This window comes from Nestor notabilis, unplaced genomic scaffold (genome assembly GCF_000696875.1).
Source record: "Nestor notabilis isolate BGI_N333 unplaced genomic scaffold, ASM69687v1 scaffold6181, whole genome shotgun sequence".
NCBI classification, from domain to species: Eukaryota; Metazoa; Chordata; class Aves; order Psittaciformes; family Psittacidae; genus Nestor; species Nestor notabilis.
Genome location: NW_009913310.1, coordinates 92,862 through 104,824, shown reverse-complemented (window position 1 = coordinate 104,824; position 11,963 = coordinate 92,862). Strand labels below are relative to the sequence as shown.

At 38.7% G+C, this 11,963-nt stretch overlaps 1 protein-coding gene across 1 annotated transcript; it reads left to right on the top strand.

The window, feature by feature from the left end:
- The first annotated feature begins 740 nt into the window (after nt 1-740).
- LOC104412425 (membrane cofactor protein-like) lies at nt 741-10,049 on the top strand. Its single transcript, XM_010023148.1, has 10 exons — nt 741-930; nt 1,137-1,233; nt 1,913-1,998; nt 2,403-2,609; nt 3,460-3,640; nt 4,459-4,649; nt 4,974-5,165; nt 5,505-5,531; nt 6,228-6,294; nt 9,998-10,049. The coding sequence occupies exons 1-10, from the start codon at nt 741-743 to the stop codon at nt 10,047-10,049; spliced, it is 1,290 nt and encodes a 429-aa protein (XP_010021450.1).
- Nucleotides 10,050-11,963: the final 1,914 nt, after the last annotated feature.

The following is an 11,963-nucleotide window of genomic DNA, read 5'->3' as shown; positions in this document are numbered from 1 at the left end:
GGTAACGGGTGCTGGTTGTGACACTGAGGCTGAGGTTTAAACCTGAGGTAAATCTAAACAGAAATACGAAGAGATTGGATGATGGTTGTCGTATTGGGTGATGATCTCTGTGTGTGTGTGACTGGGCGGATCTGGTATTTGTATGTGGATTTCAAGGTCCTGAGTGTGTTTTTCTGTGTCCTTTGACGTGGAGGAGTTTCACACATTCATTAACAGCACCTCAAAACGTCCCTGGGTCTGTAGGTCTCTGTGTCTCCGTTGGATTGTGTAGCTGGTGTTAAACTCCGTTCTATGACCTGCTGGGCTTTTGCCTTAGGAAAGGAAATGAGCTACGTGAGTGTGGTTGGCTCCTTTGTTTTCCCTGCAGCTAAATAAATGGGCTTTTTTTGCTGCAGATGGGTATACAGGGAGTTAAGTCATGTGTTTAACTTGAAGAATTAGAGGAAAACATATGAACTGGAAGGAAATGCATTGTCTGGGTGGAATGCTGGAGAACTTGAGATAACAAAGGAATGAGTAACCGGTACTAGCGTTGAGTTGGTCACTGGATGCAATTAAAATATATATTAAAAAGTTGAAACCTAGTTAAATATATAGACAGCTCTGGCTGTTAAGAATCTCACCTCTTTGATTTACCAATGAGTCCTTAAACCCAACTAAATTAGCCATTAAGCCTCAATTTGTATCTCTTCTTGTTGACAAGACTGCGTTGCTTTGCCTTTCCTCTTGCTCTGACAGACATGTGTCAGCCTCCAGACAGGCTGCAGTACGCAGAGCTGGAGGAGAATTTCAGCATAATGAAGAGTTTTCCTGTTGGAAGCACAGTGTCATACATCTGCCGGCCAGGATATATGGGAATTGCTGGAAAATCATTAAATCGTACGTGTGGTGAAGACTTACAGTGGTCACCCATAGAGCAGTTCTGTACAGGTAATGTGTGCATAAGCTCGGCTGATGTTTCCCTTTGATATTTAAGAGTTATAGTTGTTTTTCAAGTAAGGATTAGGATTCTGTAGTATTTTAAACAAAGCATCAAAAATTCTAATGACGGTAAGAGCAATATATGCCAAAGACTAAGTCTTTGTATATAACTACAGGGATGTAGATTTATTTCTCTTTCTTTCTCACTTCCCTAGAGAGAAAATGTGAGCATCCAGGAGAATTGGAAGATGGTTTCGTTAATGTGACAGATCTTACATTTGGTTCAAAAGCTACTTTTTCTTGTAGGGCAGGGTAAGTATTTTGGTGGAATTAATGAATCCTTTTATTTATTTTTTTCCTGGTTAGACTTGAACCAAACCCAGATTTTCTTATGCAGACTCTATTCCAATTCTGACTTGAAATGTCTCCTGAATTTTACCTGGAGTAAATGAAATTACAGCTAAATTTTATTTGATCCCTTGGTTTTATTTGTTGGCATCAACTGAGGCTTAAGCTTTTAGTCTGATTCTGAAGAATGAAGACTAGGGTGTTACCTCTAATGACTTCTTTTAATGCTCCTGTGGCAGAATGAATAAATATATATACATCACTCTTCATTATTATAATGAATAATGGCCCACTTGTCTGTGTATAGCAAGCCAAGTCAAAAGCACTAATCTCTTGCAAGTCTTTTTCCTCCCTTTCCTTTTAACAGCTTATTTCTTTAGCATTAGTAGCTTTAGGCCATTAGTGTTAGAGGGTACACATCTAAAGATAGACTTTCATCACTTCCTTTAGTGATGTGTTATTTGCTTCTCTTTTGTTTTCAAGCAAGAAAATAATCAAATACCTTTCTTAATACAACAACAGCTTGGTGTGTTATGTCCCCCTTATCACAGAGCAGAATTACAGAAACAAAGTTTCTAGGTGCTTGTTGGAGAAATGAGAGATTTCTTAAGTTTCACCTCTTCGAAAATTTTTACCTGTCTAGATTCAGATTACAAGGAACTAGTGAAATTACCTGTGTAATTAAGAATAAACGTGTTGACTGGAATAGAGATCTTCCCTTTTGTGAAAGTAAGTAAATTACTAGTGTGCTTAAGTTTATATTCACATGGTGGTAGTTAATTTAAAAACAGCTGTGCCATAAACTTTCCAGTTTAAGAAATGATGGTAAAATAGGACTGATATTAGTTTTTATTGCTTTGGAGCTCTGTGGGATGTTACTGATGAATGACCACTGAAAAATATCAGTGACTGTGGTAATTAGCTCCTATTAGTTTAAAGTTAACCTCTTCTTGAAATTGAGACCCCCTGTAATACTAAATGACCATCAGTGACTCTCTGTTATAACTGTAGCTTGTCCTAGCAATAGCTACCTGTCAGATTTTAAAAGAAATAATGTGGAAATCCAGGCTGTTTCTGAGATGAACAAAGTAACAATGAGATTCTTTTGACTAATTTGTGTCATTTATTTCTAGGAATTCCTTGCAGACCTCCTCCAAGTATAGCCAATGGGCACCACACTGAAGCAGCCAACTATGTTTATCAAACAGCAGTAACCTACACATGTGATGAGGCACCGAAAGGCACGGATCCCTTCTCGCTGATAGGCTCAGCTACTATTTTCTGCACATATGATGCAGACTTAAATGGTGTTTGGAGTGAAGCACCTCCACAATGTAAAGGTTGTTGAGATTTATTTTTTTTCTAATATACTTCTTTGTTATAGGGTAGATTGAGATGAGCTCTTGAGCAGAAGCTCTTCCCTGTGAGGGTGCTGAGGCGCTGGCACAGGGTGCCCAGAGAAGCTGTGGCTGCCCCATCCCTGGCAGTGTTCAAGGCCAGGTCGGACATAGGGGCTTGGAGCAACCTGCTCTAGTGGAAGGTGTCCCTGCCCGTGGCAGGGGATTGGAACTGAATGAGCTTTGAGGTCCCTTCCAACACAAACCATTCTAGGATTATAGGTTTTATGTAACTCCAACACTTCAATATCTGTCTCTTCTTTGTGGGGAGGATATGACAGATTTCCCTGTAGAATAGAAGAAACAGATATCTGGTGCTATCTAATTCAGTTCCAGTGGAGATCAGAGCAACTGCGCTATGGATATTGATTGATTGTGACACAGAATATGACTAACATTTAAGTTAAAACTTTATATATACGAGCATGTTGTTGGTAGAAGTGACAAGGACAAAGTGAGGGAACCGAGGGCCCATAAAGCCTGGGTAGCTGAAGAAAAATTGTATTAAAAGCAAGTATGTGGAAGCTAGATAATTGCAAGGAGTATGTGTTTTGGAAGAGGAATGTGATGATACCTATTTTTGCAATTTCTTGTTTGGCTGTGTACAGTTACATTGACTCAGTAGTCGAAATGAGGACCTTCATCTTCAAGAGAATAACTTTCTTACAAAGCCCTTCCGGAGAACTTTAAGGAATTAGTTAAGGAAACTTACAACTAGTAGAAGGTTGCTCTATCTGTTGCATAGATACTAGTAACATATGTTTCAGAGCTGTTTTTCTTTTATCTCTTTCAGTGGTCAAATGTGAAAACCCAAAAGTTGAAAATGGAAAAAAAACAAGTGGATTTGGACCTTCCTATAGCTATAAGGACTCTGTCATGTTTGAGTGTGATCCAGGCTATGTCATGACTGGATCAGAGGTAATTACCTGTGAAGAAAATAACACCTGGTCTCCTCCAAAACCAACTTGTAAGAAAAGTAAGCCTTTAAATAAGAATCCAACTTCTCTTGTATGTTGAGAATGTTTTAAATCTGTCTTAGCTAAAATCTAAAATCATAACACTTTAGTTGGAAGTTGGAAGCTAAAGGAAGTTGACGTGGAGCCTCATCTATGGGCAACCATTTTAGTGTTTGAAGAGTTTTCAGATGAGTGGGATTTGAATTAGAAATGCTGTGGACATGCTGCGGTGCTGCTGCATCGCAATAGCCTCATGGTGTTTGTCCAGTTACTTCATGTGTAAATACAGGAGTCAAAAAGGTGTTTCTGAATTGTGATAGAAAGAACTAGAAGTATACACTAGGAGGACATGTATAGTGTCCTTCTAGAGAAATCAAAATCATTTGTCTGTGTTCTCTAATCTTTGGGAATATTGCTGCGGTCTTTCTATAACCTTTCTCCTGCCTTTTTGTGCTAGAGGGAAAGGGAATGTTGTATAGTACAGTGAGAGAATTTTTCACATACATAATGAGCTCCCAAATATGAGAAGCACTTCTGCGAAGTATGTTTGGGTGTTCCATAATGAATGAGTCTGATAAGGCACCTGACAATGATTCTAGAGCTTATGAAAATAATTAACAATCAAATATGAATTTCCTAGCACATCATAAGATCATACTATCTTAACACCTACAGTGATGTTTAAGTCTTCAAAAGGAAACATTTATACTTAGAATTGTAAAATATGCTGATCTGTTTTTCTCATACAAAGGCAATATGTATTTGTGGAATGAGTTAATGAATTATGAATGATTTCAAGTTTATTATCACTCAACTTACTTTTAAATTCATGTCTCAATTACTGAAGGTGTGTGTGGTGCCCCAGAGATCACACATGGAGTAGTGATTCCAGCAAAATCTGTGTATGAAGGAGGAGAGTCTGTTCAGATAAAGTGCAATGCTCACTGTACTTTCCCTCATGGCGCTGAAGAGATGACAGTAACTTGCCAAGGACAGAATACATGGAGTTCTTTACAAGACTGTGCATGTGAGTAAGACTCCGTTGGTAAAATCAATACCATATATAGACAGGGCTTGTCATTACTGTCACGCAACTGTTTGTCCTAATGAAGCCCAGACATGTATTTCTGTTCCCATGTCTGAAGCATGCCCAGCAGCAGAAGTAGCTGCAACCTGTAGGAAGCAGGAGGCCTGTGCAGTTAAAACGTCTTAAGGCTTGGCTGAGCTGCTGACACTTACACAAATGCAGCAGCTTTTTGACTGCAACATCTTGGATCTGCTTCATGTACTAGCTCTGTTCTTGAACTTTATTTCCTCTTTCTCCCCCCCCTCACCCATCCTCTCTTTCCAGGTGGGTCTGTAAGTTCTGGTTTGACTCCACATATAAACTATGGTAGAGTAATTGATGGACAAAAACCTTCATACTCTGTGGGGGATATGATTACGATTGAATGTTACGCAGGCTACACGTTACATGGGGAAGCTCAAATTCAGTATATTGGACAAAATCGCTGGGTTCCTGCAGTGCCAACGTGCCAGTTAAGTAAGTATGAACTGCAAGAATTTCCAGTAGAATAAAAATACATGTAACAGAAGCTTTACTTCATGGGGACATTCTTTTGTATATGGGACAAATCATTTAATGCAAACTTACTTCTTTTATTTTGACATAAGGAAAATAGGTTTTGATAAAGCCCATTTAAAAATAGCAATATTTTCACTTAAATGTTGTGATACAGACTGTCAACACAATCCGTGCAGCAGGATTGTGTTGACAGAAGTACTTGATCTTTTTGAGATGACTTTGTGATTAGTTGTATAGTAATGTTTGACTAAGAAGCACATGTGTTCCTCTTGTGATACTGATTCGCTCTGTTTTTAGGTGCCTATATTACAGCCATCATTTGTGGTAAGTGTCTTAAAAAACCTCAACAAGATACGATGTGGGTTGTATTTTTTACTTGGAATTGACATTGTGGTCATCACTTATGACTGCAATGAGACAACATTCTTTGGGAGTTTTGGTTGTTTTAAAAATGCTTTGTCCACTCCTAGAGGTGCATAGTTCAGGGAAAGGTAGGATTATTTAGCAGTTAGAGATTGATTTCATGTAAAATGTGCATTTTTTCATGTACATGGGACAACAGATTTCAAAGACTGCCTTTCTCAACTTAGTGACTTCCATAAACTTCTCGGAGCTTGAGTTTACTGGAAGCGTGAATAAATAAATGTGCCAGGGAACAGAAGTGCTTAATCCATGTTCTGTCCTTGCATTTGTGACCCAGTTTTGTAAGCCTACCACTTTCTCAGAAACTTGATGTAAAACATGATGTTAGGGCATTGTATCTATTTCATTGTTACTGAGCTTGGTGGGGTTTTGCCATCTTGGTGGTCCCTGTTCGTGAACTGAACTGTCTTGAAAAGTCTTGAGTAAAGCATTTGTAAAATCAGCCATGCAAATTTGAAGGTGTTTTTGGGAGGGAGGGGTTGTTTAGGACTGTGGATGAAGCCAGTGCTATATCTGCTAGAACTTTCTGGTTCTTTTTTTGTGAGCTAGTGAGGATCTTTATTGCTCTAAGGCTTTTTTCTTTAATTCTTCCTAAAGTGATTGTGGCAGTCGTGGTGTTCCTGGCAGCCTTCTGGGCCTATAAGAAGTTCTTTGCACAAAATGGGTGAGTAAGCCTACTTTTTATCATTATTATTATTGCATATTTCTGAATGACTGAGCAAAAGCTAATGTGTGTGTTTCTTGAGCTTCATCTACTCTTTCAAACACCTGGTGACTATATGTGAGCTTACCACTGCAGCTGATGGGAAGCTGAAGTGCCTAACAATGTATCTGACTTGTATCTGCGATGCAGATAGGCTGCTAATTAACACTTGCACTAATTCCAAAGAAGGAAACCCCGTGTTCTTAAGCTTGTGTTTGGCATAGGTACACTTTCTGAGGAAAGTACTGTTTGCGCCTGCTTTAAAACCTATGAGTTGACCTCTTAAAACCAGTGGTAGTATTAGCTTGTGTGGGCTTGTGTTATTTTACTGCTTGGATACCCCCTGGTGTCACTGGGGTCTCACAGGCTTTGAGAGCCAGAGTGGTTTACATGAACTGGAAGCCATGAACTAAGGAGATTCCTCTCTTCTACATAATATATCCCAATGGTAGTGGAGGGTAACTGGAGAACCATTATGTTTTGTGTTTTGGACCAGAAGCTCCTTGAATAAAATAAGACGGGCATAATTACAAGGAACATGTGAAAGAAATTTGGCCTAAACCAGTTCTCTCACAATGTTTGAACAAGCAAAGAGTCTGCTTTGTTACTAGAATGTTTAATGTGTGGATCCACTTCAGTTTTTCCTCCTGCAGTAGCAATGATTGCTGTCTCTATGATAAAGACTTGCAAAGATAACTGTAAAATACTAGATGCAGAAGTAGTGTTTCTCTGTTTTTAATGAGACATACAGGGCCTTTTGAACTTTATCTTCCAAATAACTGACTGTTGTGTATGCTTTTTCCTGGAGGGGTGGCAGCAGCCTCTTTGTGCATTGCTGCTTAGAGTAATATTTTATCTTCTTGAAAAAGGCCTGTTTTGTTGGAAAAGTCATTTGTAACATGCTAAATACTGAAAATTCAGAGTGAGTTGGGGGGTACACATAGAATGTTTTGATAAGCATCTTGTCAAAGCTTACTTACCTGGTAACAAAATGTGTTGGAATTTATTTGGGGTACATTAAGCAAAGGAAAGGATCCTTTACATAAAGTAAACCAGAGGAAATATTGCTGCAGTTCGTATTTGTAATGAGGTACATGGAGTACTTCTTGGGAGAACTCTGGAGCTAGCTTATATCCAGTGAGGTTTTAGCTTTAGTATCTTCCACATAAGCAGTACAGGATCATTACAAGGGCCAGAGTGGCTGTGTACCTGTGTGCTGTGAAGTAATTTAGTGCTTTTGAGCAATTGCTTTTCACCCATGATTTGGACAGTCTGTACTTTGTGTGGCCCAAATAAGAGTACATGGAAGTTAATTTATTAGGGCAGCACTGTCTGCCTTCATCTGTGGAGAGACTTCTTGGGATGTAGAAAGGAGGGATCTGAAGCAACATCATCAAAACTTAAAGAATGGTCTATTTCTGAAAACTTGACAGCATGAAAAGTCATACTGTGCCCAGTGCTTTCCTTAAGCTTCCTTGCTGTGAACATCTGACTGTTAAACCTCTTTCTGTCTGAAAACCATCATCTAATCTCCTTTTGTGAAGGCCTAGTTCTTCCTATTCAGTTTTCTGTGTTCTTATATAGCTGAGCCTTTGAACTGTTGTGCTTCAGTACCTCACACTTGCTGGGTTGTAGTCCTCAAATGCCAGCACAAATCTTTTCTTGCCCTCCCTTTCTTGTGTGTTTAATCTGCCAGTTTTATAAGACATTCAATTTTTCCCCTTCTGCTGTTCAGCTCATACACAGTTGATGAGAGTTGCAAGGAAACATGTATTTTAAAAACCAGCTGAGATGGAAGAAACTGCACAAATGAATTAAGTGAATCTTAAGAAGGTATATATACATTTTCCACTTCATTTGGACTTTTGCAATGGAGCTTAAGTGTCTTTTTTTTTTTATGATGGTTTACTTAGAATTACAGAAGTGTGGAATCTAGCTCAGTTTCCAAGAGGAAAGACTATACTAACCCTTCATTTGGGAAGAATAGGATATATTGCAGAAAGAATTAGCATTCAGTGTGGTAAATGAGAGCTTCCAGTGATTGCAGATCACCTGAGTTTTGAGTTGTCTTTAAAGAAGAACAAATCTTTCTGCAAGATAGAAACTACACGCATACTCAGTAGAATGTTTGCAGCTCTTTCAGTGATGTGAAATGGGATTCCAGTGGTGGATTACTTTTATTAGCTCAAAGTGTAATTCCCTGTAATTAAAAGACTGTTGGAGCTAGAAGCCACCTTTGTTGCATTACAGGGACACTAGAATTACAGTGGTAGTGTGTATCCTTTCAGAGAAAACCAGACTATGTGTGTCTCAGGATGACTGAGAGGATAAAAGAAGGTGCAAACAATGTGGGGTTTTTTAAACCTTTTGATGAAAAGGTGATTTCTTTCTCAAATTCAGACTTCTGTGGCCTTAAAAGAGATCAAAATGGAGTTGCTTGTTTAAGACTGATCCTCTCCTATCTTTTAGTGCTTAGTCCAGTAGTCAGATGCACTTGATGATAGTTATGGTTGCTCTTGCGCTGGTATAGGGTCAGATCAGCTCTTTCAAACACTTGAGTCTTCAAACCTTGTTACAACAGAACAGGTTGAAGACAGGACAGCTTCATTTGGCTGTTCCTTGCCAGTGTTATGTCATTCTCCCTTAACAGTTTGCGCTACAAATCCTTTTGTAGATTGGTATCTTCATTTGTGTTGCTTTTCTGCATTGCACAAATTCAGAGGAGGTGATGATTGAAATGTTGCTGTGAAGGTCTTGATTTTATTTACTTCCAAAGAACAAGGAACTTTTCAGTAGTTTTGATAAGTTTGGGGTTGCATATATGAAAATTAAGCTTGGAGTTTCTTCCATACTAGTGTAAGGATTAAGTAATATCATCTTTACCTCTGAAGTAAGAGGTTTCCAGTTGAGATAGGAGTACTTTTCTCTGGGTTAGTTTGGTTTATTTTTGGAGAAAGAACAGAGCTTTTATTGCCAATGTTACTTTTAGCACATGACAATGGTAAGAGCAATTAATGGTCTGGTCTGTGCCCACCCTCTTAACCCCGGAGTTTTCCTTATGGTATCCTAGAACGCCTTAGTGACTTAGAGTAATAGTGCAGAGGTTTGGTATGAGATTTCTTTCTGCAAAGCAAAATAGTTATTCAAGAACTTGAAAACACGTATATATGAACGTAATGACAAATTTCAATCCTCAGATGTTTTAAGTATTTGTAAACTTGCTGTTAGCAGACTACAGAATCAAAATTCTCATAAACTAATCCTCAGCTTCTGGTTATAAAATACATACTAAATAACATACTGTATTTAAAATGAATTGGAAGGGATGCTTCTGATGTTAGGAATCACAAATCAGTTAGGAATCCTGTAACTGATGTGTCAGTTTTCAGTTGTTGATAATGCTCAGGCATGGTCTGTTCATTACTTGAAATGATCCCTTTGGATCAAATGCTCTTCTACTCTGTGGGTCTTTCTTGATAGTCTAGTGGATGAAACGGAGCAAAAATCTCCTCAGTTTAGCAGTTGCTTAGTAAGAGGACAAATAATGATTTAGTTTTATGACTACCTGTTGGTTTAATGATAAAACTAAGGATGTGCTTTCAGAATGAATGTAAAAACTATTTGAATGTAAACCCTCTGATTTGACTTGTTTTTCTGTTTGTAGGAAACGTGACAGCACTCCATGTACTGCCGAATATAAGATCTGTAAAGCATGAATGACCTTTTTTTGGGGGTGGGAGGGAATTTGCAGTTGAATACCCCGATCAGGAATGGAAAATGCTTGCACTTGCTTTGAGTTTCTGTAGATAAATATCTTGTATCATGTCCTAGACTACTGATTAACTCTAGTAGATCATCAATAGGGTAAAATGAATATATATATATATAGAGAGAGAGAGAGAGACCTGCTTTTCTTTATGGGCCACTCATACTGTCTTTTCTGTATATGTGAAATGGTCTTGAAGGCCCATACGTGTGGCTTGCAAAAGTGTTTGTGTCTGTGGGAGCACTGGACGTATCCCTGTCACAGTACCAGCTCCTGCTGCCTTCAGTGCTACCTCTTTTCTTACAGAAGACTGTCCAGTTCTGCTCACTAAAATCTGAATGAGCTTGCTGTTCCACCTGTTGGTTTGAGGCGCTCTAAATGATGATGTTCTCTTGTGCTCTGAAATGTCTTATTCTTATTTTCCTGAAGCAGTCGGTGCCATTTAAGGTTATGTGTTTTTGAAACTATCAAAGTTTAGATCTTCATTATGCTACCTCTTTGTTTGCTAAAGTTGTTTTCTGTGTATCTAATGAATTAAAGTGTGCCTTTAAATCAGAATTTTATAGCCTTTATATCAGAGTTTTTATGTTGCCTTTAAGAAGGAAAAAAGCCATATATGTTGCTGGCTCTTTGATATAGTCCCAGAAAGACTCTGGTAGATTAGTTGGAATGAAAAACGGAAGGTTTCTATAGCAAAAGGTATCCCCCTGACTGTGAATTCTTGGCCTGCTGACAGAAGGTGCCTAATTGAAGGAACTGCTGAGAAATCAGTAGTAGATATCTCCTATTGGGAGCACAGTAAGTTCCTTAGGGGGCTTGATTTTCATTGAGCCTTGGTAGTTTTGAAGATAACTGTTGCTTTCCAGGATAGGGCTCTGTGTGGATCTAGCTTCCTTGCTTTTTTCACTTGAAATCATGTATTCCATGTTCCCAATCTCTGTATACAGACTATGATGCTAAATTTAGCTCTGTAACGCTAGATTTAGCATTAAATATCTGTTGAGAAAGAGAAGCCTTTTCTTGTCAGACTCCCTTCTCTTTCCATGTTAAAGGAATACCAAACCAGCTGAGTTGCAGGAGTGAAGGAATGGATATGCTGGCTGTGGTGGTAGATGTGGGCTCTCTTTAGGTAGCTGCTTGCTTCATGAAGTGTTTGAGTCAAGACTGTGACTCCAGGAGCTCACAGTACACCATTTGCCATGAATGGAAGCTCAGATGTGCATTGATAGCTGTTACTTTAAATGCATTGCATCCTTGCTCCTCCTAATTCCTTATTAAAACCAAAAGCTTCCTTAGGACGGGGTTTGGCTTTGTGAATCTTGGAGTTTGCTAACAACATACGGACAGCTTCCAAGAAACAGTTTTCCCAGAAAACCCAAATTGTCTCACTTCAGATGTAGTTTAAAGTAGTTTAAAGGCAGCATTTAAACTCCTCATGTTTGTCTGTGGTAGATTGGCACTGCTCCTTGCTGCTGTGAGCAGACTGTTAGAATAACATAGAACTATTTAGGGCTTTCTAGGGCTTTTTGGGACAATCCCAGCAGCTGTATTGTTTGAGTTCATAATAGACTTCAGTTACTAAAAAGAGGTTTTGGCTACACAGAATGACTTGCTGCTGTTCATGGCCTGTCTGATACCTAGTTTGACAATGGTTTGTAAACTCTGGGGTAACATACTGGGAATGGAGTGTGTGCTGGTCACGAGTAGCTTGATGTATGGCATCCTGGATGTTTTAAAGTATGCTGAAATGCACTTCATGCTAAAGTGAAACAACTGTACCAAATGGCCTTATTTTTTGCACTTCTTTTTTTCCAGATGTAATGACTATTCCAAATAAAATTGTTAAATTATTTAGCAGTAAGTG

What these genes read in the sequence shown, in the direction of transcription:
- LOC104412425 (XM_010023148.1), top strand. Translation starts at nt 741, where the DNA reads ATGTGTCAGCCTCCAGACAGGCTGCAGTACGCAGAGCTGGAGGAGAAT. An exon ending in AGTGCCAACGTGCCAGTTAA is followed by an intron (nt 5,166 to 5,504) that starts GTAAGTATGAAC and finishes CTCTGTTTTTAG; the next exon opens with GTGCCTATATTACAGCCATC. An exon ending in TATTACAGCCATCATTTGTG is followed by an intron (nt 5,532 to 6,227) that starts GTAAGTGTCTTA and finishes TTCTTCCTAAAG; the next exon opens with TGATTGTGGCAGTCGTGGTG.